Raw genomic sequence first — 25,366 nt, forward strand, 5'->3', positions numbered from 1 at the left:
GAAATCTGTTTTGTGGAGAGTATTTGACTCCCACTGGCGTTTTAAAATCCTACAAGGCTAACTGCCTCTGTACTATTGATTGTAAAACTTGGTAGAAATGACTATACGCTCCACTCTACTTCGCTCGTTATTTTCCTTGACCGGTAAGCCCCCAAATGTGTGAATGCCTGATCATATAATGTTCATTTTCCAATAGGTCCAACATCTGGTTCACCTAATTTTTTCAGGTCCGTTTTCGTTTTTTCTGGACCGGTCCAATAAGAAAAAACGGTTTTGTACCCACCCCTACTGTAGCTGGCAAAATGCCCCCCCCCACACACACACACATACTAAGTCAAAAGAACCCATTGCTACACATTTTGCAGTGTATCATAAATTTTAATGACTTCCTGACACAAAAAAATGATACAAAACAATGTTCAAACCAAGAACATTTAACTTGCATACAATAATTGCAGTCAATTGTGCCGATGCATCTGTTTTTGACGGTTACATCTCTGAGACTGGTTGTCCACAACCAAATAACAAACATGTTGCACTAAAATACTCAATACAAGTATTCAATCGCTTCACATCTCTTATGACACTTAGGGCTGTGTACCTAAAGAAATTTTAGGTACAGGTACAAGTACACAGGTTTAGGTACAGGTCCGGACCTTTACCTGTACCTAAACAAATTTGATCAATTATCTGTAAGTTATAAATGTAGCCAACTGTCTTTTTTAGAGAAAAATTGTCACCTTTGTATGAGGATTTAGATATTTGAACCTCAAAACAAAGTTTTATTGATTTTCAACTGCAAGATTATCACAATTGTCATCTTTGATTTGGAATTTATGTATCTGTAGCCTTTAAAAGTGGTGTCCTCAAGTGCTTTAGTGTGTTTAGGTACAGGTACAGGTACACAGATGTTTAGGTCCGGACCTGTACCTAAACAATTTTTCAGGTACGGTACAGGTACGGGTATTTAGGTACACAGCCCTAATGACACTGGTCAATACAAATTTGAAAAGACACTGGATTTTGACAAGCCTATCCAGCTACATAAATAACTTCAAACCATGATGCAGATGGACGCACACTATATCAAATAACCTGTGGAAGTTCACAGTTTATCAAAGAAGTAAAAATATTATTGGGCTTCAAAATATAGTGCCCTGAAAATTTTGAAAATAATCTTCAAATTTAAAGTAACCAGTGCGTAGTGATTCTCTGGCTGCATACATGAAAATAATTTTAAGAGTTTAAAGTTTAAATAATTTTGGAGGTACGATAGTATTACACTGAAGCAACCTCTGAACATGCAAAATTGTGGTTCTGCATCACTGATATTATTCAGCAAGGACCCCGTGCAACACCTCCGTGTAGGTATGCTGTTACAACTCCCAGCTGCAACCTACATGTACATGTATATGATCAAAACTTGATTGAAGAAATCACCTTACATGGATAATAATTTAAGTTTGTTAAACCAAACCATAAACTTAATAGCATCAGGGAAACCATATAGTGCGGACACTAAAGGGATCATTTCACTGTGTTTTCCTTACAATCATTGAACCACCTTTTGCATGTTTGTGTCACCATGATGTAGCAGTCAACATCAAATTACTCATTGTGGATACAAATCTGTATGTACAAGAAGTCGACTGTATGCTAAAACTAATTGAAGGGGCAATACCAACATCATGTCAACACAATATTGAAAGGTTTTACCCAAGAGATGAATAATTTCTATCGTCAAGAAGCATTCAGATATGCACCAATACACAAGTTGGTTCCATTGAAGCTCTCGCATCTAGTCATAAAATACTGCTCGTCTTTTAAAGTGACGTCACGTCACAGCATACATGAACAAGCACTTTCCTTAGCTCAGTACGTTTCCCCCGTGTATTCATCAGTCCCATACAAAAAATAGAATCTCTCTTACAACATCAAAGGTCCGTACATGTTTCTCTCGCCTCTTAGGCATCTCTTTTTCTTTACCCCGAATACAATCTGTACAACAATAAAATACTGTACAACATCAATACCCAGCCTTTTTCTTGGACCTTCTTCTGTTAGATTGATAAACCCATCTATTGTATACAAAGAATAAAACATCAAAGATGTGATATAGGTCACAAACTTTAAAGCTATATATGTACAGATATCATCATTTGGCCCACTTGCCAAGGCCTAAATCAGAACATGCTCAAGAAGTGTGTTCTAGAGTACAACATGTGGTATTCTGCATCACCCAAGTGTGCGATGGTGCAAAATCCTTCCGTCTAGAATTGGTGATTATCTACAAATCACTCTGACTCCAGGAAGAATAGTGACATATCAGTCACTAATGGAGTTCTGTGTAACCAAACCAAACCCGAGGTAAGATCGCCCAACGGCCGGAGGGCCATCCGACCCAGGGGAGGGCAATACAGAGTACACATGTGTTGTATTTTACCTATGTCATGTCAATCCGGGGAAACTTAAGATAAAAATTTTGCAAAATCATGTCCAGTTGCTTGAGTTACTGCTACTTGTCATATTTTATTACCTGCATTATCAATGCTTTCCTTACAAATTACCCACCCAACACAGTATAAGTGCAAAGATCTAATTGGTCAAGAGGCAGACCCAAATGTACAAAAATCAGGTTGATCTTCGCAGACCCCTAGCTCCACACGGCATGTAGAGTTTGGAGCCCTGGCAAGTGAGCTTGTCTTCTTTTTCCTGCGGTTAATCTCCCTCTTCAGTCCACGTTACTCATGTCTCCTTCGGACTGGTCTCTAGCTTCTGCAGCCTGCAGGGAAACACAGAGGAAAAATCAGTTAATGGACAATAGTACATTCAAACCACATCACTCCAAGGCTATTGTAAAACAAAACAAAAAACAATAGCATATCTGTATGTTGACCCTTTGTATTCAGTACAGGGCTCGAAATACTGGGTGCATGTGCACCCTGGTGCACCCAAAATTGGAGCTGTGCACCCAATTATTTTCACCCTGTGCACCCAAATATTTTCTTGGGTTTATGTATGTAAATATATCAAATTCTAGACATCTATGTATTAGAAAGATAATAAAAATGTCTGTCATTGTACTTGTTTAAGAATTTGATAGCATGTAACTAAGTTTTGTTATTAGGTTTTTCTTACATTCTACTTAGATTCCACACAATTTTTTTTGGTGCACCCAATTTTTAACCTGCACTAATCCCAAAAATGAATTTCGAGCCCTGCAGTACATCTCTTGATTTATGTTTGAAGTTTAGTTTTCCCTAGAAATCTGCAAAATGCTTTTCACACCTAACTGGCCAACAAACAAAAAACAATCTTCTTGTTTAAGTCATCCAACCGGTTTATCTGTAGAAATGTTGGACAATTCATCTCCCATTGCACACAGAAAAGAAGTAAAACCATTCAAATATCTTAAGTAGAAATAGAATTAGAATACTGGGTAGTCATTTCCCTATTAATGAAAAATATAAAATTCTGTATACCACTGCTTCACTTTTGCAATTCGCCTTTGGGCATGATCTTGCAATTAAGGTATTACTATTAGAGTGGCAGAAAGTGGGGAGATGACTGCAAAGGCCATATACATTATTGTAGCCAGCCTGAAATCATTTTCAGTCCCCTCGATTTTGAATGGGAATCCTATCGAGCACCAAAGGCATGGCGTGGTGTTGCGCGTCATTTCTAGGGGGTCTGGGTCCCAGAAAATTTTTAAGCCTAGACCCTCTGAAACACTATTTCCTGCATTTGAGGTGCAAATTTTGCTTGTAGACTAAGCTGTTCAATGTCAACTGTTTTGGTGAGAAAGAACACATGGGTTTCAGTTTATTAATATCTTTACATATCAATTTTTGTCTGTCCCTGGGGACAGAATGGGGAAAACTTTTTTCAGTCCCCAGCTGCAAAATTCCTTCAAAGGACTGAAGGACAGGTGCTGGCTACAACCCTGCACATGTATAATGTACAATTTATTGCTGGACAGGCAGCAAGTACAGCTCAAAGCAGGCACATCTAGCCCTTAATCAGACATGACAGTCCAGGGCATAGGTCAATGGAAGAGGCTACCTATTCACAGGGAGGTATTGTTTATGGTCTCGGACCGGAGTTTCTTTTACGATTTCGGAGGTTGGCGGACAGCCTCAGGCCGATGGGCTACAGTTCCGCTAGTAAACGTAGGACGCGAAACTTAATCAATATGGTGGAAAGCCGTTTACTGCGTCTTTCCGACAAACCTATTGGTATCGTCTGTTGCCTCTTTATTTTGGGTAGAATATGTAGTAAAATTTTAATTTTGGACCCGAAAACTATAATTTTTTAACACCTTTTTGATCGAAGCTGCTTGGAAAAAATGAATTTTCCCCGGATATCAGCCTATGTGGTAGAGAAGCTAAATTCTTCATGTTTATGCAAAATGAAAATAAAAAAATTCCATGTGATAACTTTTTTGCAATCTCTGATGACGTAATTTCTTCGAAATCGCACGAAAAACGATGCTATTAGTGTCATCAGGTGAAAAAAACGCATCACCGTTGCAGCGGACTAATACAAAAATGGTTTCGCTGGAGGGCCAACTACTCCTCGCACAAAAATAATACAACCCACAGGCTTTTCAGGAAATACGACAAATCTATGCTCAGCTATAACGATCACCAAGCAATAGGGAGCAAAAATTAGGGAGACAACAGCGCACTTCCGGCCTATTACACCACCCTTCCGTCAACTCCGGTCAGATTTGAACTCCGACCCGGAACCTTATGGTCTGCCTGTTTGTGTTTTCCCAATTATGCATTTCCATATGCTAGTTGTGTTTACCATAGAATGATGTAATGCCAATCAAACCTAGATTGTATAATCTGGCCACAGCAAGCTAATTCTATCGTTGAAATCCCCCTCAGGCTGCAAAAATAGCGACTGAGATTGGGTGGAAAAAAACAAGATGGATACAAAAAAATACAAGATAGCTACAGATTTAAAATAGACACCATTCACCTATACAAATACAATCATTAAGCTACAGCACAATGTATTTGCTCATTTGGGTGATTTTTTTTTTATCATGTTGGAAGAAGAAAGAAGAAAATTCTTGTTTTTTTTTTCTGAAATCAGGCGAGAATTAATGTCATCCATAAAATTTTGTTGGCTATAAAATAAACAAATTTACATCAAACTTAAGTTTATTTTATCAAAACTCAATCTAATTCCAAAGAAGTGAGATCATCCATGTGGAAAGGTCAACAAATGTACATCCTTTACTAATGTACGAGAATCTCTTCAATCTAACACTTTATGATTAAGATTGATAGCATTGCATGACGTTTATCTCAGGTTTACATAAAGCCTTGTAAATGTAATAATAATTCCATTCACATTGGTGTCATCAATCATCACCCAACTAATAATGCAAGTAATTACAGGTTGAACAAGATGGATTGTTATTGTATGGTAAGTATACTTGTGCATATTTACATCTCAACTGTACAGTTGTCTTGTGTAATTTGTTTTCAATCCCTCGAGGCTAATTTTATCTTGCCCGCACGACTCCAAAACCCTCTTTGTTCTTTATCTATCTATATCTACAAAGCCGGTTACTGCCCTTTGAAGAAACACACCAGCTTTCTCTAATTTCCTGAATGGAAAGCTGTCATTATCATCATAAAAGCTGATAGATGTTAGTACAAAGCATCCCAGACCAGTCCACCTTCAAACCCGAGAGAGGGTCAACAAGCTTCAGCTGTATTTATTGATTGCCAGGAAGGCCCTAAATTCAAAAATTGCCACCTGAAAATCTACCCCACATCACATTGATTCTCCTACTATATGACAGGGGCAGGGTTGGACAAATTTTCTAAAATCCATTTGTCCTATTGGGCAAGTACATAAAATTTACTTGCCCAAACCTACTTTACACCTGTCCCAAATTTTACAAACATTTTCTATGTATTTTCACAATTCTGTTATCAATGGCACTATTTTTCTGTGTTGACCAATGCTTGATTCCATGATTGCAAAAAGTATAGTACAGTAGTTGGAAAATGTACAGCACAAGGTTTGCTGAAGATAAACAAAATTTGGGTTCCTGGCAATGTTATACCTCATGAAGGTGTCCATGGTCTTGTCTCTCTTTTGCCCGAGTTAAATTGCAACTTATGTATGGAAAGGCAGTCAAAAAGTACTGGGAAAAGGTGGAATTTCAAAAATCTATGCCCACAATTTGGGCAAAGGGCACAGCTTTTTTTCTGCATATATTGAAAGGAAATTAGTTGTTCCCTGAAAGGGATATACCATTTAAAGATCTCAGGAAGGGGTGGTCAGGATATTTTTTTCATATTCCCTAGCTCTCCTTGTAACCATTACCATTAGTTCTTAAGCCTCTTTCAGCTTGAAAACCTTGGCTATCCCCTCCATGAGACTTTTGAAGGTAAAACAAAGCTTTTGTACAAGGTTATACAGAAAAACAGCAAAAAAAAGAAAGAAAAGCTTTTGTGCAAGGTAAAACAAGACAGCAAAAATCCCAGCTTTAACCAAGACCGTTTCACTATCTCTTTCTTGGCATTAAACACAAACCTGGAAGTGGGAATCCCACCTGCGTCGTTTTAACAATGGCATCTGCAATGACAATTACACTGCCATCAATCAAAGCCTCCCACAAAACACAATACATCTACCACATACTATACTACTACTGTCAGGACTGTCTCCAGGACCCATTCCTTCATTCCAGGATGGAAATTTGGTTGTTGGGACAGACAGAAGGTGCACCATGTCCATTAAAAAAAATGACATGCAATGAATGAAAATGCATGTTTGGAAGCATGTTTTTGAGCTTACAAACAAGGAGTTGGACAGAAAAAAATTGTTAATTTAATGCTGGAGATAGCCCTAACTTGTAGCATTCTTTCAGTTTCCGACAGAATGCAAACAAAATACAGTTAGCGTGCACATACATTTTCACGACAAAAGCAACTTACAACAGGGCTCCAAGCTAAGGACATACATTTTGTAATATCAGTTCATGTTCTAGGACAGAAAGTCAGTGAATATTCTTAGAAAATCATCAACATCAATCTCATCTTGGATTTTGGTTCCCAAAAAATTCAAGCAACTCATTTGAGCCACAAGACAGCTCAAATTAAGAACCACACCTAGTTTGGAGCCCTATAAATTGAAAAAAAAAACTGAACAAGACCTGGTAAAAAAACACTCTCTAGATTGTGGAGTTGTCTACTCACATGTGCAGGCTGCCCATGTTCTCTTCTCTCAGCATGTTGTCTCTCCATCCCCTGCACGATGGCGTGTTTCTTGTGTCCGGTCGGGTTCCCGTTGCCTCCATCTGGGTAGGGGATGGTCGCCAGGAGACCTAAGAGAAAAATGCTGAATTAACTTCGGACAACACCAGTCTCCAGGGTTCCAAATACTGTTAATGCAGAAATGTTCGCGGTGGATTAATGTTCGCGGTTTTCGCGGTGACCACTTCACCGCGAACTTAAAACCACAGCGAACATTTGTCTATCATCGTATTAGACTGCAGTCTATGGTGTAACCGCAAACTTAAATCCACCTCGAAAAGTCCTTTTACCCGCTACCATGAAATTAAATCCCCGCGAACTTAAATGCATTTACAGTACCCAATTGAGACCGTTTTTTTGTTGGCACAATGCGCTACCTAGTTTCCAAGTATTACAAATCCTTTGGAGACATTTGAGATTGTACAAAACATCCAAATTTTAGTGTGTAAATACAATGTATGGGTATAAGAGGGGCTGCAACAAATGGTCTACCAACACTAAAGTGCAAATGGTGTAAGAAGAACAATAAAATCCCATCCAAGCGGAAAATGGTGTCTTCCAAAAACCTGCTATACATCATCTAACAAGCTGTAGGCACTGCATATTAACCACTGCATGATAGGAAAAGGCTAACAGAAAGCTGCCTTAGCTTTGTACTCTCTGATCTGGTTATTTCACCTGATTTTTAAAGTTGAGGAACAATCCACGTTGAAATTACAGGATTTATACACTGCTGGAGATTGTTCAGTAAGACTTTCTTTGCCGTTAACAGACTTGTAACCCCTTCATGAACTTTAAAGTGGAACACAGGGTTCTTATCGACATCAGCCACTTCTTCGAGATGATTTTTCAGCTGTTGACAGACTTCTGACCCCTTTGTGAACTTAAGGTGGAGGACAGAGATACGGCCAACGTCAGCCACTATCTCAAAAGCGTCAAAGCAAACCGGAAATAGCTTGTTATCAGGATTCTCTTCATAGTTTCAGCACTGTCTAGTTATTATCAGCTTCTGGGCATCGAGCAACCTATTTCTGTCTTTTTGTGACGTCACAAAACTGGAGGAAATCAGCCATTCAAGGTGAAAAAACTATTTTCTGCCACTCGGGAACATCACAAAAATAAGACATCCCTCAAAACAAAGATAACATTGTATTCTATCATTCACTGCAGTCCCCCACATCTTGTTGTTTACTGGAGATCCCTGACTGGTAAAAACTCAAACTGTTGGCTGTCTACCATTTACTGAGTCAGATCATTCAGTAGCCACAAAATATGAGTTAAAGTTAAAAGTCCTTCCCTACCAAAATAGAATAAAACAAGGGGCATATCGGGTGGCACTCTTATTTCCATGTCTTTAACCCTGGGCCCCACAACTTTGTGCAATCATTACAGCAGGGGCCTTAACTACTATACTCTTTCTCCAAATCCTGATTTCTGGCTTAGACTTTTCCCACAACTCTTCACCATTAGGATCTCCAAGTCCCAGTTTTTCCAGGGAGTCTCCTACGTCAGGTAAGAATCGGCCTTACATGTGGTCCATAGCCTGATTTCTGACTTACATATTAGGCTTCTACCTTTCAGATAACTGACCTAACTCTTAACCAGTAGAAATGTCCAAGTCCCAGTTTTTCCAGGGAGTGTCCTACGTCAGGTAAGAATCGGCCTTACATGTGGTCCATAGCCTGATTTCTGGCTTAGGCTTCAACCTTTCCAATAACTGCCTAACTCTTAACCAGTAGAAATCTCCAAGTCCCAGTTTTTCCAGGGAGTGTCCTACGTTAGGTAAGAAGTGGCCTTACATGTGGTCCATAGCCATAGATTTTTGAATGATGAGTTAACTCTTAACCAGTAGAAATCTCCAAGCCCCAGTTTTTCCAAGGAGTGTCCTACGTTAGGTAAGAAGTGGCCTTACATTTATTTGGACGAAGCCTGATTCATGACTTAGGCTTCAACTTTCCGATAACTGACCTAAATCTCGATAAACATCGATGAAGATTAGACATCCGCCGTTTCCGAAATCATACCCAGTTGCTTGAGTAACTGCTTTTTGTATGACCATGTCTTAACCATTACAGATCTCCAAGTCCTAGTTTTTCCAGGGAGTGTCCTACTTTAGGTAAGAAGCAGCCTTACATTTGGTTCGTAACATGATTTCTGGCTTGGGCTTCAACCTGATAACTGACCTAACTCTTAACCAGTAGAGATCTCTAAGTCCCAGTTTTTCTAGGGAGTGTCCTACTTTAGGTAAGAATCGGCCTTACATGTGGTCCATAGCCTGATTTCTGGCTTAGGCCTCAACCTGTCCGAAAATTGACCAAAATTTTAACCACAAGAGATCTCCAAGTCCCAGTTTTTCAAGGGAGTGTCCTACTTGAGGTAAGAAACAACCTTACATTTGGTCCATAGCCATAGATTTTTGACTAACGAGCTAACTCTTAACCAGTAGAAATCTCCAAGTCCCAGTTTTTCCAGGGAGTGTCCTACGTTAGGTAAGAAGTGGCCTTACATTGCGTACCTGCGCCCCTGTACCGTGATAGCTGCTGGTACACCTGCTTCATGCGTTCCACGTTGATCCGGCTTGTTTCCGCGTGGTTCACCATCGGCAGCGGGTAGTCTTTCCCTGTAAGATAATAAAGAAACCATGCTTTTAAATACTGTAATTCTTTATTTGTTAATGGTAGCTTAATTTACTGACTTTCACGGTCATTTATGAACCACCAAAATATCCTAGTCACAAATTTTCTATCACTGATACCTGACACAATGAAGTTTGTTCCCACCATTAATTAAATGCCGTGCTCTTCTCTCTTTCCCCTAAACCATTTAAATTGTGCATGAAAGTTCATAATCCTCAGCAAACTAGTCATGAGTATCAGTTTTATTTCCTAGATTCCTGTAACTTAAATTGATGACCGTAATTTTGAATGGATTTACAGTACTTCTGGGAAAGCCTTAGCCTTTTGGGCAGGTTATTGTATTGAAACAAGATTTTTTTTTGAGAATTTTTTGGTATCTGGATTTTGATACAGAAATGCTTCATAGGGCAACTTACAATACCGGTAGTTGCCAATTTTGTGATAAGAAAGAACAAGTAACTGTGGTTTTATCAGTTTCTGGATGTCAAGCAACCTATTTCTGTCTTGTTGTGACGTCACAAAACAGGAGGAAATCAGCCATTCAAGGTGAAAAAGAACTATTTTCTACCCGTCAGGAACATCACACAAATAAGACACAGATAACGTTGTACTCGTGATAAGAAAAAATGTGTAACAGTGGTTTCACCAGTCCTTAGACATTGAGCAACCTATTTCTGTCTTCTGAAGAAATTTCCGGTAGCCAAACACACTCCTAGGCCGGCTTCACTCCTCTGCCAGCTTTTGATACTATCTTATGCTACCGTAGGATCTGCTTGGAGATTAGATTTGGATGCAGAAATGCTTCAAAGGGCAGCTTACAATACTTGAAGTTGCCAATTTTCTGATATATATCTGGTGCAAACACTTGCAGCCATTTGGTATCCAAAGTGTGAGTAATGAGGCTGATACGTGCACAAGGCGCCTCCTCCAACACGAGTTTTACGTCCCTTCCCGAAAGACGATTTGAATGAACAACAGTGACGTACCGATGATACACTTAGCTGCCTTCTGCACGGACTCTGGAGAGTTCCACGGGTCGTAGATGTACTTGGCGGGGAAGCCCCTCAGCTTGGGGAGGTATTTCCTGTAAAACAAACAACACACACAGGTCATGAAACTGGTGTTTCTAAAGTTACACAAAACATCACTTCCTCTCAAAAAATATTACATTTTGTGGACACAAAAAAAATCACTGGAAACACATCATGAAGAGAGTTGTCAAATAAAACATTAGTTATTGTAGATTCTTGCTGATAGTCAGTTCCATCATATTTCCTCTCACACGCACGCACGCACGCACATGCAATCACAGCCCAAAAGCTGAGGATCAGATGTGTCCGCACACGGTAAGTCTTCTTTCCTTCAAGGCTTGCCTTTGAAGTCAGTTTTGCTACATGCTACAGCACATGTTTGCTTGATTCCTTTGGCTTCAGTAGAAGCTACTGACCTGATAATAATGACATGGATAACATGTGAACGGAGCCAAAGAGCACAAATGTGTCCACAGATCTTCTTTCCATTTGGGCTTGCCTTTTACAATCAAAGTCAGTTCTGCTGTATTCTCTTTAGAAATCGCAACAACAAACAATACAACCAAAGCAACAGCGCATTTATGGTTGATTTTTATGGCTTTAGCTTAGGGCTTGAAATCATTTTTTCTGCATACCTGTACTGATGCAGGTGAAAATTACCTGCACCACTCTAAATTTAGGAAGTATGGATCATACTAAAATTGTTGAGGAACCATTGCTATGTTTTTTTTAATACCTTATACTAGTAATACTAGGTGGTAACTGTCAATGCAGCTAATAGTACATAGACCAGTGCAGGCTAGGTGCAGGTAGACACGAGAAAGACCTGCACAGCTCCAATGTTACCTGCACTAACCTGCATATGCAGGTGGTATTTCGAGCCCTGCTTTAGCTGAAGCTACTGACCTGATGAAGTCTCCGTTCGGGTCAGTCCGCCTCCCGAAGTTGACCGGACAGTAGACGTGGAAGAACTGCTGGAAGAAGGAGCTACAGGACAGCCACATCCAGCTCCCTGCGTTCACGCTCCAGTCGGCATCCAGCAAGAGTTCCTCAAACACCTCGGCAGCAGAACGGACACGACGGGCATTAACAACAGCGGAAGATTAGTCCATCTACATATCTATGAAAGCCTTCTGTACACATATACAGAACGCTACACACTCTGGCACATGCCATCCTTGTGTTCCTTTGGCAGTGTGCTGATGTTCACCTCCTCCCAGCCTGCTGACTCCAGTGACATGGAAATTATCAAATCAATCTATATATCATCATCTATGAAAGCCTTCTGTTCAAATATCACTGTGCTCTTGAAATTTGGCGATGCACTAACATACACTTCCAGCAAGTCTTACCAAAAAGAGTATGGATCTTAACACCAAATCTTCATTCCTGTCATCTTGGTAGAACTTTTAACTATCATCTAGAACTTGAGACAAAATATAATCATACAAAAACTAGAATCAGAGCACAGGTCATAGAGCAAAGTTCACAGTGTAAAGGTCACCTTCATGCCCTCCTCCCAGGAGATCCACAGGTCCCCTCTGGTTAGGAAGCAGGCCACAGCATGCCGTGCCAAGTGGTGGATCCACCCCTCCTGTTGTAGCTGCGCCATGATGGCATCGATCCAGGGAAACCCTGTCTGGCCCTGGAAGGGGAGGGGGTACAGTCTTCAGAAGGAACAGCAACACAATTTAACATTTGGACCTTCAAACATTTATATACTTTTATCAGGTAAACTATCAGAATTTAATGCGTCTGGGTTATGTGATTAAAAAATCTTAAACTTAAGTTGCCTATACATCAGAACAAGGGTGTCAGCCTACTTGTAGAGAAGTATTGTTTACCTGGATGTCTAACCTCAGTCAGTGAACAAATTTGGGCTTATTTTTTTTATTCAGGGCTATTTTCATTTACCTTTCAAGGACAGATAATATGTGTGAAAGCTTTTTCCAATGTCAGGTAACAGTGGGTTCAAGTTTGGTCTGAGAGTACTTGCACCAAATCAGTTTTACATGCACAAACTTCCAAATGCATGTGGTATTTCGAGCCCTGTATGACCAGTAAGTCTCTAAGAGAAGAGATACATTACAAGAAAGGGCCTTTCTAAAGCCAGCTCTTGTGTAGGCATCTAACTAGTTGAGTGTGAGACTTGATGAGCTAATTAGAGCATTGAAAGAGAGAAAAAATGGATTGGTTGTTCAATGGTTTTCATGACACCCACGTATGAAGGTGCTTAAATTGTAAAGAGCCTCTGGCTTTACGCTGAGTAATATGTTCGGTTTTGGATCTGGAGGTTTTTTGTGTCCAAAGGGCTCCTATGACGCAGTTCTGCAAGATGAGTCGCTATGTTAAACGAAGAGATTGGCAGCCCAAAAGGCGTCTAACTAGTTGAATGTGAGACTTGATGAGCTAATTAGAGCATTTGAAAGGAAGAAAAAAATGGATTGGTTGTTCAATGGTTTTCATGACGCCCACGTATGAAGGTGTTTAATTATAAAGAGCCTCTGGCTTTACGCTGAGTAATATGTTCGGTTTTGGATCTGGAGGTTTTTTGTGTCCAAAGGGCTCCTATGACGCAGTTCTGCAAGATGAGTCGCTATGTTAAACCAAGAGATTGGCAGCCCAATTAGCTTTTGTACTTCAAAACAAGTTGACGGACTGTACAGCACAATAACAGAAGTCCCTAATCATGATATGTCAATCAACATGCTACATGACCATTGAAGGCAACCTAAGCAATATCATATCGTTGGAAGTTGAAATAATATGGATAAGGCAATCTGTACAATATTGACATCTAATGCACATTTACATCATTATTTCATAAATTGAGCCGGCTAGGGGGCCCAAAATTAAATAGTTTCAAGGACTCATCAAGACCTACCCACGAAACAAATATCAAGACAATCCATCTGTGCATTCTGGAGTTATGCTGGTCATAACTTACATACATACCTACCTACATACACACAAACAAACGCTAACGTTAAACATATCCTTCTACTAGCGAAGGTAACAAAAAGACAGAAGCCCAACCGTACCTCTGCCCACTTGGCCAGCGCCTCTGGATTCTTGTCCCATGGGATCTGTACGCAGATGGTGTTGTTGACCATCTTGTCGAAGTTGGGGTTATTCGTGGCCGCCGTGTAGAAGAACTCTCTCCACAACAGCTGGCCGTACAGCGACAACGGAGGGTGATTGCTTCTTTTAACCTGCACCAGAAAAAGACATGCTAAAAATATCAGGACTATATTGTCTTAGGACTACATTGTCTTAGGACTACATTGGCTTAATATATGTGGACCCTAGCGGCAGGACAACAAAACCATCTTAAAATCTCAGCCCATAAGTCATACAGCACAAAAAAATAATCAATATTCCTGCTCTAAATTATGTTGACAGCAGTGCCTCTGATGTTTTCTCGATCATCCTGAGATTTCAAGGGATCGAACGATGTTCACAAATTTCCAATTCTGGTGAAACATAATAAACCATGATAGAGCAGAAAATACACAAGACCTTCTGTCAACCTTAAAATCAGGAGACCTTCTTCATATCTGCAAAAATTGCAGAAAATCAATGATTGTGTGACACGAGAATGGAAAGGCAGCAGATCTACACACCTTCTTGTATAGCTCTGTTAGCTTCTTGTAGAATAATCTGGGTGACAGGCAGCCGAATCTGAGATAGGGGCTCAGTCCTGTGGGGCTCGCTAACAGCGAGGATGCAGTCATCTTCGGTCTCTCAAAACTTGCAACCCATGCCTGGATAGGGAAAGAAAAAACATGAGAAAATTTTTAATGTTATTAATTCAAAATCTATCCCCCATCTTTAAGCATATGGGGGCAGTACCCATCTCCAATTCTATAGCCATTGGGCCACACAGGTCACTAGAGTAGGGGGTGTAGAACTCCCATACTCTTTTTCGCAAGTGTTGAGCGCTAAGTGAAGAAAGCAGTCTATCGTCTCTTCCAGTCTTTGATATTACCTGGGCCACACAGGTCAATACAGTAGGAGGCTGTTGAAATCCAATACTCTTTCTAGCAAGTGATGAGCACTTTGCAAAAGAAAGCAGTCTGAACCATTTCTTCAAGTCTTTAGTATTACTTGGGCTACAAAGATCGCTACAGTATATAGGGATCTGTCCACTGGAAGTGTAGTGTGTTCAACTCCCATACTCCTTGTGCTAAGTGCTAAGTGCTACCACGTCTTTAGTATTCCCTGGGCAGGGTTTGAATCCCCAACCTTGCAAGGCAAACACTCCAACCCCCATGCCATGACACCAGTTAAAAACTTTCTACGTAATCCAAATTCAATGTCAAACAGTTCAAATTTTCATGTTTTTTTAAAGAGATATCTTAAACCCCTTCTCAGTTACAGCCATCCTTCAAATCACTCGTATCCTTTTGCCTGGATAAATCTATGCAAAACATGTCTCCTCTCTGCCATGAAAGCTTAACTAAGACATCAAGAGTACAGATCACAGACAGCAATATTTTACAACTCAACGTCCTCTACATAAATCTTTACCAATCCTTTAAGCTGTAAGCCACTGGCACGCGTTCTACTTGACTTCATGTACGTCAGCAAATCAGTGACTTTGAATCTTCACAATGGAAGAACCCTACATAATTCATGAAAGACTGAATTCTGTAGCACACTGTAAATTCCTTCTTATCAAAATGTGTTTGTCATTCATACGAGTCACATCATTGCAAAGTTAAGCCTGTAACATACAAAATATTATGGAACTTCCTTTTTTTCCTTTGCAAGAATACATTTATCTTCATAGATGACTTAATTTTTCTTACAGAAAATTCCAAGAAATTAACAAATTGCATAATTACAACATACCATGATCTGGAAGGACTAAATTACAGCACCTACAGAAATTGGCCTTGCCTTATCTCACCAAAACACATTCTAGCACACTGTGTAGGTATCCTTAGATGACTGTATGTCAATGGGATACATTTTCAAAAATAAAACAGTTAACATTTGAAAGATTGAATCCTATTTTATGGTACCTTTCTCTCAAGATGCCGTTCCAGTCTGGTAAGGGCTTCTGTCTCGCCTCCCGGCCACACAACAGGGTTCAAGTTATCTGTGTCAAAACCTGTGCACAGACAGAAAGTAACACAGATGTTAGACAAATCTAGATATACAGTGAAAATACTTGTCCATTAATCAACAATATAATGTTAAATCACAGGGCTCGAAATACTGGGTGCATGTGCACCCAGGTGCACCCAAAATTGGAACTATGCACCCAATTTTTTTCTGTGGGTGCGCAGGGTGCACCCAAATATTTTCATAGGCTTTTGTATGTAAAGATATCAAAGTATACTAGAATACATCATATTCTTGACATCTAAGTGTTAGAGAGATAATAAAAATGTCTGTCATGGTACTTGTTTAAGAATTTCATAGCTTGTAACTAAGTTTTATTATTAGGCTATTACTTAAATTTAAGTGGTGCACCTTATCCCAAAAATGAATTTCGAGCCCTGAATCATCTATCAATTACTTTTGCGGTGAGAAAGAAATGGGGGTTTAAACTTGGGGCTGAAGAAGTTCTGTAGTACAACAGTAATGCATGTTGTCATTAATAAGAGGTGGACATGTCACCACGAAAACCACAATAATATTACCACTACAAAAGTTTCAAGATATACAATATCACATATCTGAAGTTGGGGGGTAAGATAATTGAAAGAATGCCACAATGACTGCCTTCCGCCCACACAAGTCACAGTTTTCTTCTGTATTTAGATTTAGCAGTTAGATTTATGAAATTGCAGACAATGCCTATGGAGTTAAAACTTCAAGCAAATTTTTCTTTTGCCATTCTGCTTCTTACATGTCAAATTTAGATGCAAACTTCTCCATGGCTCTTTTATTGCCACTTTTTTAAACATAAAACAGTGCCAGGAGGCAATGCCAATGCAGCCTCATTAACATAATCTATGCAATATTGCAAAGAATACAAAAATGTTGCTTTAACAACCACAAAATTTTGCAAATTTGAATGAACTACTTGCTTAACAGTCTCAAGCCAACTTAAGACTAATAGAATTGTTACCTTTTAGCAATTACAAGTGAACTTTGCCAGGAAAGTATGTCTGGTTTAACCACAAAGGGTAAGAATAATTTAACATTGTAGTACAAATTTTGATGCTACAGTGCTTTGGTTATGTATAATTATGTATAAAATAATTTTTGTACGCCCATGTTTTGTATTTAAACATGGGCAAAAATTAAACCAAAAGGAGAGGTAGTATAGAGAGGTAGTATATATGTTAGACATGCAAGTTACAGCATGTCTTAGACATGCAAGTTACAACATGTCTAATTGAGTCATCCGCACTGGAGTCACCAGTGCTACCTCATTAACATAATCTATGCAGGATAGCAAAGAATACAAAAAAGTTGATATAATAGTTAACAGATTTGCTCAGTTTGAGTAAATTGCTTGTATAAACTGCAAACAGTTCTCAAGCCATCTGAAACTAATAAAATTATCACTTTTTCGCCATTGCAAGTAAACTTGAAGAATGTCAATGTCAGATTCACCCACAAAAGGAAAAAAATGATGATACATAGTAGTAAAAGTCTTGATCTGTCTGTATTTGTGTTATATAGAATTATGTATAAAATAATTTTTGTACGCCCATGTTTCGCATTCAAACATGGGCAAAAATTATACCAAAAGAAGTAGTATCAAATTTGGCATTGCTGCCTCATTAACATAATATATGCAATATATACAAAGAATATGGAAATGCTGCTAAAACAGTCAACAGTTTTGCTCAGTTTGAATGAATTGCTTACCAAAACAGTGAACACTCCTAAAGCAAACTTGGACTTATAAAACTATCACTTTTTACTTCTTGCAAATGAACTTACAATGCCAGTACATAAGATTTAACCACATAGGGTCAAAAACCATGTAACAGAGTAGTACCAATCTTGAGTCTAAGCTGAATTCACTCACTCACTCACTATCCGGTAATGTATAAACAATTTTTGAAAGCCCATGTCTCATGTTTGGTCATGCATGGGCAAAAGATCAACCAAAAGAAGGATAATACTATTACATATTGGACATGGACTGCCCACAGCGCTATCTTCTACAATTGCGACATATACCCCTGTTGGTAATTTTACTTATTAGGGGTTGGAGGGAAGGAGAGTAGATTTTAACAGTCACTGTCTCAAATGTTCTTGATCAAATACCTGCAATGATGACATTTTAGCAGCTGACTACTGAGCACAAAGCTTGCAGAAACTAAGTCACCATTAACCTATATTAATCTTTTTTTTGTGTGTGCAAAATGTGACAAGGACATCCCACTTTCAGACAAGGCAGCAATTGCTAATGTTAGCAAGCCAACATATTAAGATAGAAAACATGAATAGATTCCAAGAATGTGTGTGTGTGTGTGTGTGTGTGTATGTGTATATACAAGGTAAAATCTCTTTTTACCCACCTAACTCCTCAAGGGATGGTACTCCGAATTTCTCATCATGGTCATCTCTGATGGGTGTGGTCAGATTGTCCACTGTACTTGCTGTGATGGAGTCTACTGGCTGGTCTGGAGGGTCCATCTTGGACAGGATGGCCTGGAACCGCTTGTAGGTCAGCGGTGGCTGCCCACCGTTCACATCAATGATGCTGAGCAGGGGAAAGAACAATGATAGGAACTTAACTTGCAAGTTTATGCATGAAGGATACTTATGGATGCTACATCAGTGCCAAAGGTGAACTCAAAATAAATTCCCTAAAGAATTAGCGCAACAACCGCCGTACTATAATGTAGCTGTATATACAAATGCAGATTGTCATTAGCTACATTGACTGTTACTACCTATAAAGTATAAAAGAAAAAATAGCAATGGTTCCAGAACTATTTTAGTATGATCTAAAATTCCTAAATTCGGATTGGTGCAGGTAAAATTTGTCCGGTGCAGGTAATTTTCAATGTTACCTGCACCAGTGCAGGTATGCAGAAAAAAGTATTTCGAGCCCTGCTTGTCAAAAAGCTGGTGACAAAAACTACTTTCATCAAAGGTAAAGTGGCAGTACTGTCTGCATAATTGGCTACATGTACTTGGAGGAACAGTAATCCAGGAAATGAAGTCTGCTTATCGAATATGACGCCTACTCAATCAATTTTCTTGATAAAAACCCGGTGGCAGCTACACAGCTAATAACCAGCTCATCTAAGAAATTCCCTGCTTCTGAACACAATTCTTAATAGGCCAGGAAACAGATAGCACTTCCTGCCACTTAGCACAATAACAAGTACCGCTAGCAGTGTAAGGTACGATTTAGACACAGTTTTCCCCGATATCTGCCAGCCGACAACCTCTCGCCGACAGCCTTTTTCAGCGTCTAGATGGAACTGCAATATCGCCATTACGATATCCGGAGTATTCGTCCGATAGCTTAGCAGGGGTCCCCGACAACTTCCAGCCAACGTTCCAGATCCCTCCCGACATCTCCACAGATATCGGTAAAAACTATGTCTAAATTGGGCCTAAGAAATTCCCTGCTTCTGAACACAATAGGCCAGGAAACAGAGAGCACTTCCTGTCACTAACAAAATAACAAGTACCGTTAGCAGTGTAAGGCACGATCTAGACACAGTTTTTCCCAATATCTGCGAGCCAACAACCTCTCGCCAACAGCTTTTTTTCAGCGTCTAGATGGAACTGCAATATCGCCATAAAGATATCGGCAGAATTTCTCCCGAAAGGTCCGGAGTATTCGCCCGATAGCTTAGCAGGGGTCCCGATAGCTAAGCAAGGGTCCCCGACAACTTCCGCGTGCATGTAGATGCGTCCCAACGTTCCAGATCCCTCCCGACATCTCCACAGATATTGGTAAAAACTGTGTCTAGATTGGGCCTAAATGTAATATGGAACAAAGTCTTCCTCTTTGCTAACCTTTAAAACGCATAATTATGACTGAAGTAGTCAAAGAAATCGACAAAAGGCCAACCCAATTTTAGGTGCAGCATTTACTAAATAGGTTTGCTGCTGTTTGCTTTGGAATATCCCGCAATATTTTGTTTGCATTGAGCTATTTGTTTTTCATAATGACATTGCAGCTGCCTCCTGGACCAGTCCCGGGAAGGAAATTTGTCTGATGGTAAGGACAAAAAATTCACCTCAGCCATCCCCCCAAGAATTGAGGACTTTGTGATAACTCCATGGCATAAAATTAATGAAAATTGTGTTTTCCTAAGCACAAAAAATGACAGATTTTAATAAGGAAAATTAACAACATGAGCTCCAAAACATTGAATGGGATGAAAAATTCAAAGCTGAAGACAGCCCTGGCAACATTACAGGGCAATGACCCTAATTGACGTAGCTGCAGAAGGCCCAAAACGAGTCCATACAGTATTTTAGCCAATTTTCTACTTGTATCAGGAAAATGTAAGAAACATTTCATATTGGTAAGACAGTGTAGGGTGCAGACGTTCAGATTAGGCAAAAAAAAAGGGGTTTTGGTTTATTTTTTTAGCCTTTTTTAGACTTTTGGACACTTGAGATATCGGGCTGCTGTGTGGGGTGACCTGGAATGTTCACTGATGAGATCATGACACCCTGAACTTGCCTATTTTTACATCATCGCCAATACAGATTTCCATTCGTGTTCACTGGCCTACACTGGGTACTACTTACTCTTGCAATTTGTACAGGGTGTCCAAAATATTGAATAATGGGATGAAAAAATTCAAAGCTGGAGGCAGCCCTGGCAACATTTCACTGGGTACTACTTACTCTAGCCTGATTAAATCTCGCTAATAGCAGCCCGCCAAACATCCGAGGGGCCACTTACAGCCCTGGACGGCGGAGTTTGTGTTACACAGACTATACTTACTCTTGCAATTTGTACAGGGTGTGTGATGTCCGCAAGATGACCTTGACTCCGGCCTCCTTTGCCAGTTTCATCACCGCCATGTCGCGTTCGCGACCAAACGGCTCCGAGTCCTCCTCAAACGAAAGACAGGAAACCTTCCACTCCTGCGGACGTAAAGCAAGACGTGATGAGAACATGAAAACAACTTCTGTGTGGGGGATCCTGACAACGTTTTGACAGGTAAGCCGAGAGGCTCACTGGGTGTCACGCACCATAAAAAAGGAAAGTGATCTCGATCCAGTTTTAGCTCACTGAAGAGCTAGTCTTCCACTGGTCGTGACAGAGAGGACAGACGTTATGTACAGTATTTACAGGTTCATTGTACCGGGGAAATTCCCCTAGCTCTTTTTTTCGACAAGCACAATGAACAGTGGACCACGGCTTAACATCCTGTCCTAAGGACTGCAACCCTTTCCGGTAGCATGCATGTCGGGTGAGCGACACAGCCTGAATCGAACTCATCGCTTCTAGTTCCAGAGGCAGGGCCGCTAACCACTGGACTACGCGCGCTACCATAAAGTCGTGTAGAGCGTCTTTCCCTGGGGCGCAATGCCTGAGGCATGGTGAGGATCTAACTCAGAACCTGCTGGAGCCAAACCCAATGCTCTACCAGTTAAGCTATGCCCACAATGTCACCTGGCTATGTTTGATAATAAATTAATAGAGTGGCAGTGCAGCTGCTTCGGAAGGGCAGCCAACTCTTATTGTTGAATTAAAGCAGGCTGCTAAGATTAACAGTGAATCGTGGATTAGAACACCTCGCTTTGTCTAACACTAAGTAAGACACTAAAAGAGCATGCAGACACCAGAAAATTCTTTCCCGACATATATAAATGTAGCATTATATATATATGATTTATCAATAAGTTCTAAAGTGTCCAGGAATAAAACCTACCTTGAACAGTCGTGGAAACACATCTGTGGGCTGACCTCTGATGACGTAGAGTCGTGAATTTAGTTTCCGCAGACTCGCATCGAGGTCTTCCAGGCACTGCAAGAGAAATCTGGAAACAAAAGAAAAAGAAAAACATGAGTATACCAGTGCAATGGCCTAGTGGGTAGAGTGTTCGCCTTACATTTGTTAGGTCGTGAGTGCAATCCCCAGCCGAGTCACACCAAAGACTTTTAAAATGGTACACGCTGCTTTGTAGATTCTTAGCACTCAGCATTAATTAGAAAGAGTATGGGAGTTAAATCTAAACACACAGCACTACCAGTGGACTAGCCCACTGTTGTAGTCACTTGCACAGATTTGTGGCCCAAGGGCTACAGAAATGGAGATGGGCGCCATACCAACACATCTGTCAGTGTTACAGACGTAGGGGCAACTTTTTTTTATATCAGAAGTCTTGACATGAGGCACTAATTCATTTCGGACTGCCTAACTGTGACGAAAGTAGCCATTACTACTGACGCAAGCACTTTAAATGGCACTCTAATTTCGCCACAGGCATCACTTTGGTTCTATCTAGCAGGCGTTTTGCAACATTTTGACTTGCCACTTACACGGAATACAGCACTCCTGTTTCAAACTAAAATTTGAATCTTGTGACTTTGCACATGTTGCCCTTCAAAAAGAGCTAGGTAATCAGTCCTACATTACAAACGATATCATTAACCGTTAGATATTTTCCTGCGCAAATCCTGTCTCTAGTAATACTCAGTATCAAAAGTGAAGAATTAACCGTAGGTACCATACTGAGCATACTCTGTGACGTATTTATGGTTTTTACGTTGAATTGGGATGTGATGAGTTTTTTCATCGAATGTGACAGGCTGTTGTATACACCACACATAATACGGCAATCGATCACATCTGTAAGTTCCGAGGTTCTATCAGCGTACAAAATACTCACTTGCCCACTTGCACATTGCAACCACTTTTTGCTTGGTGCAACTTACTTCTGAACTCAGGTTGCACAGGATGCAACTTAGATTTAGAGCCTCAGAACTCAATTTTGTTGTCAATGGAATTGGAAGGAATAAATGAGCCAAGGCAGCTCCCTTTCATATCAGCCAAACATGTATGTATTGTACCTTTTTTTTTTTCAGAAATTAGTGAATTGTAGGTGGTGAAACTTGAAATTCAGTTGTGCAACCTAGTATTTGTCCCAGGTTGCACACTGTGCACACTGTGAAACCTGGCTGAGGAAAGTATTTTGTACACTGTTCTATGTATGCCGATGATATGGAGAGTCTTAGACAGACAAACAACGGCAAACAGGAAAGAAAACGAAGCCCTAATATTACTGATTGCTTACCAGGACAAAGTATGTACTTGTTCATTATAATATTGGTACTAACCAAAGCAATATGCTAGGAAGCCAGAGTCTAACATCTGCTTAGGGATTCCTCTACCGTGACAGCTGTTCTATACATCAGACAATGCATAACCCATATCTGCTTGGAGATGAGCTAATTATCAAACCCCCCAAACCAAGGACATTATATAGAAACCACATGGTCTGTTCTGCAATACCAGGAAGATAGGAGTGATTTCTGAAATTATCGAATATAAAAACAGCTACTGCAAAAAAAAACAATGTACATCATTGCGCAACTGCATGCAGACGACATGCCAAACTACAAATGCAGCAATTTGGTATAACATGTTCATTTTCAAATCGGTCCAACATTCGGTCAACCGATTTTTTTAATGTCCAGTCTTTCTGAGCCAGCCCAACAAGAAAAAACAGTTTTGTACCGGTACCAACCCCTAGTCCATACCAATGACAGGGGTACTGGAGTCAGTACCAAGGACAGGAAGACATGGTCAGTACAAGGGACAAGGAAACAAAGTCTGTACTAGGAACAGGGAAATATAGTCAGTACCAGGGACAGGGAAACAAAGTCAGCACCAAGGACAGGGAAACACAGTCAGCACCAGGGACAGGGACAATGCATATGTTATGAGGACACATGGGACCTTAAAAGTTCTAAAAATGTGCAGCTTAATGAGAAAAGTTACATATAAATAAATGGCCTCTTATAGAAGTAGCATTAAGTTTCTTTGCTCACCCTTCAAGCACAAATGGTTCAGAAGAGCTTTTCTTTTAGCTCTTCTTTTTGCATCTTAGCTTCATATTTCCAAAACGATACAAAAGACAGTTATCACCATTTGTAAGATTTTTATAGAACTTCAAGTCCCTAAGGTTAGCTTCCTTTCTAGCCCTTTCTTCTCTTTTAGTACTGGTTGCCTTATTCAGAATGAAGCATTGTAGCTTCATGTTTCCAAAAAGAGAAAAATAGTGATAACGATTACCCCAGGAAAGTTCTTTTAAATATAGCAAGGGAATGAAAAGCTTCAGAAGTCAAGGAAAACAATACTCCCACAAAAAAGTTGCTGGCTCTTAAAGAAAGCGAGCCGGCAGTGAGGTTTTTTATAAAAGTCCCTAAGGTTAGCTTCCCTTCTAGCCCTTTCTTCTCTTTTACTTATTGCCTTATTTAGAATGAAGCATTGTAGCTTCTTGTTTGCAAAAAGAGAAAAATAGTGATAATGATTACCCCAGGAAAGTTCTTTTAAAAATAGCAAAGGGTTGAAAAGCTTCACAAGTCAAGGAAAACAATACTCCCACAAAAAAGTTGCTGGCTCTTAAAGAAAGCGAGCCGGTAGTGAGGTTTTTTATAAAAGTCCCTAAGGTTAGCTTCCCTTCTAGCCCTTTCTTCTCTTTTACTTATTGCCTTATTTAGAATGAAGCATTGTAGCTTCTTGTTTGCAAAAAGAGAAAAATAGTGATAATGATTACCCCAGGAAAGTTCTTTTAAAGATAGCAAGGGAATGAAAAGCTTCAGAACTCAAGGAAAACAATACTCCCACGAAAAAGTTGCTGGCTCTTAAAGAAAGCGAAGGTGAAGAGAATAAAGCTGAGTCAGCTCCCATTGCACAATGGCTCTCTATATATCACAGATACTCTATATAGTGTACCTTCATCATCGTCATACCTATCAATGGTGATTGCCTAAGTAAGGTTGTGATTTAAGACATTAGAATTCAATACAAAAATCAGTTCAATTTCTACTGAACCATTACACTGAACAAAGAAGAACAGTGTTTGCTACCTGTTCTTACATCAACTAATGTCTAAAACTTTGATCTGAAATACATTAAGTCTGTTTGACTTTCATTGCTCAGATGTCAGATAGGAAACGTCCCTTGCCGGCAGTAGACCCCCAAAAAGGCTAGGGTCGTCAGGTTTCTACTGGGTCGGTTGAGTCACCAGAATCATTCTTTCCTGGTCATTATCACAACATACTGCCAGAGAATGAAATACTTTTACCACTCAGACGACAGATGCAAAATTTGTCCCTGGCCACTGGTAGACCCTCCCAAAAAGCTAGGGTGAGCAGGTTTTTGCTTGGTCAGTCAAGTAACCGAAAACATTTTTTCCTAGTCATTGTCAACATGCTCCCGCGTACTCTTTACTGCATAGAGGCCTAGCATCTTGCTTTCTGACTTGCAACGGGTGGAACAAAAATAAGCTATTA

General features: G+C 40.0%; 1 protein-coding gene across 6 annotated transcripts in view; it reads right to left on the bottom strand.

Moving 5' to 3' along the window:
* Positions 1-357: 357 nt before the first annotated feature.
* LOC118406628 (cryptochrome-1-like) overlaps positions 358-25,366 on the bottom strand; it is a 61,485-nt gene continuing 36,476 nt past the window's right edge. For 2 of the 6 annotated variants that reach the window (XM_035806803.1, XM_035806802.1), the window contains 13 exons: positions 21,777-21,885; positions 20,843-20,985; positions 18,441-18,625; positions 15,978-16,066; positions 14,574-14,714; positions 13,992-14,162; positions 12,455-12,595; positions 11,857-12,008; positions 10,906-11,003; positions 9,790-9,903; positions 7,227-7,354; positions 6,562-6,603; positions 358-2,782 (listed from right to left, as the gene is read on the bottom strand). In XM_035806803.1, coding sequence (XP_035662696.1) covers positions 2,732-2,782; positions 6,562-6,603; positions 7,227-7,354; positions 9,790-9,903; positions 10,906-11,003; positions 11,857-12,008; positions 12,455-12,595; positions 13,992-14,162; positions 14,574-14,714; positions 15,978-16,066; positions 18,441-18,625; positions 20,843-20,985; positions 21,777-21,885 — 1,564 coding nt within the window. In that variant the 3' untranslated portion in view covers positions 358-2,731. Of the gene's footprint in view, positions 2,783-6,561; positions 6,604-7,226; positions 7,355-9,789; positions 9,904-10,905; positions 11,004-11,856; positions 12,009-12,454; positions 12,596-13,991; positions 14,163-14,573; positions 14,715-15,977; positions 16,067-18,440; positions 18,626-20,643; positions 20,664-20,842; positions 20,986-21,776; positions 21,886-25,366 lie in introns of those variants that run through there. The other 4 variants (XM_035806804.1, XM_035806805.1, XM_035806806.1 and 1 more) reach the window with 4 other exon arrangements.

Source organism: Branchiostoma floridae, chromosome 19 (genome assembly GCF_000003815.2).
Source record: "Branchiostoma floridae strain S238N-H82 chromosome 19, Bfl_VNyyK, whole genome shotgun sequence".
Classification (NCBI taxonomy): domain Eukaryota; kingdom Metazoa; phylum Chordata; class Leptocardii; order Amphioxiformes; family Branchiostomatidae; genus Branchiostoma; species Branchiostoma floridae.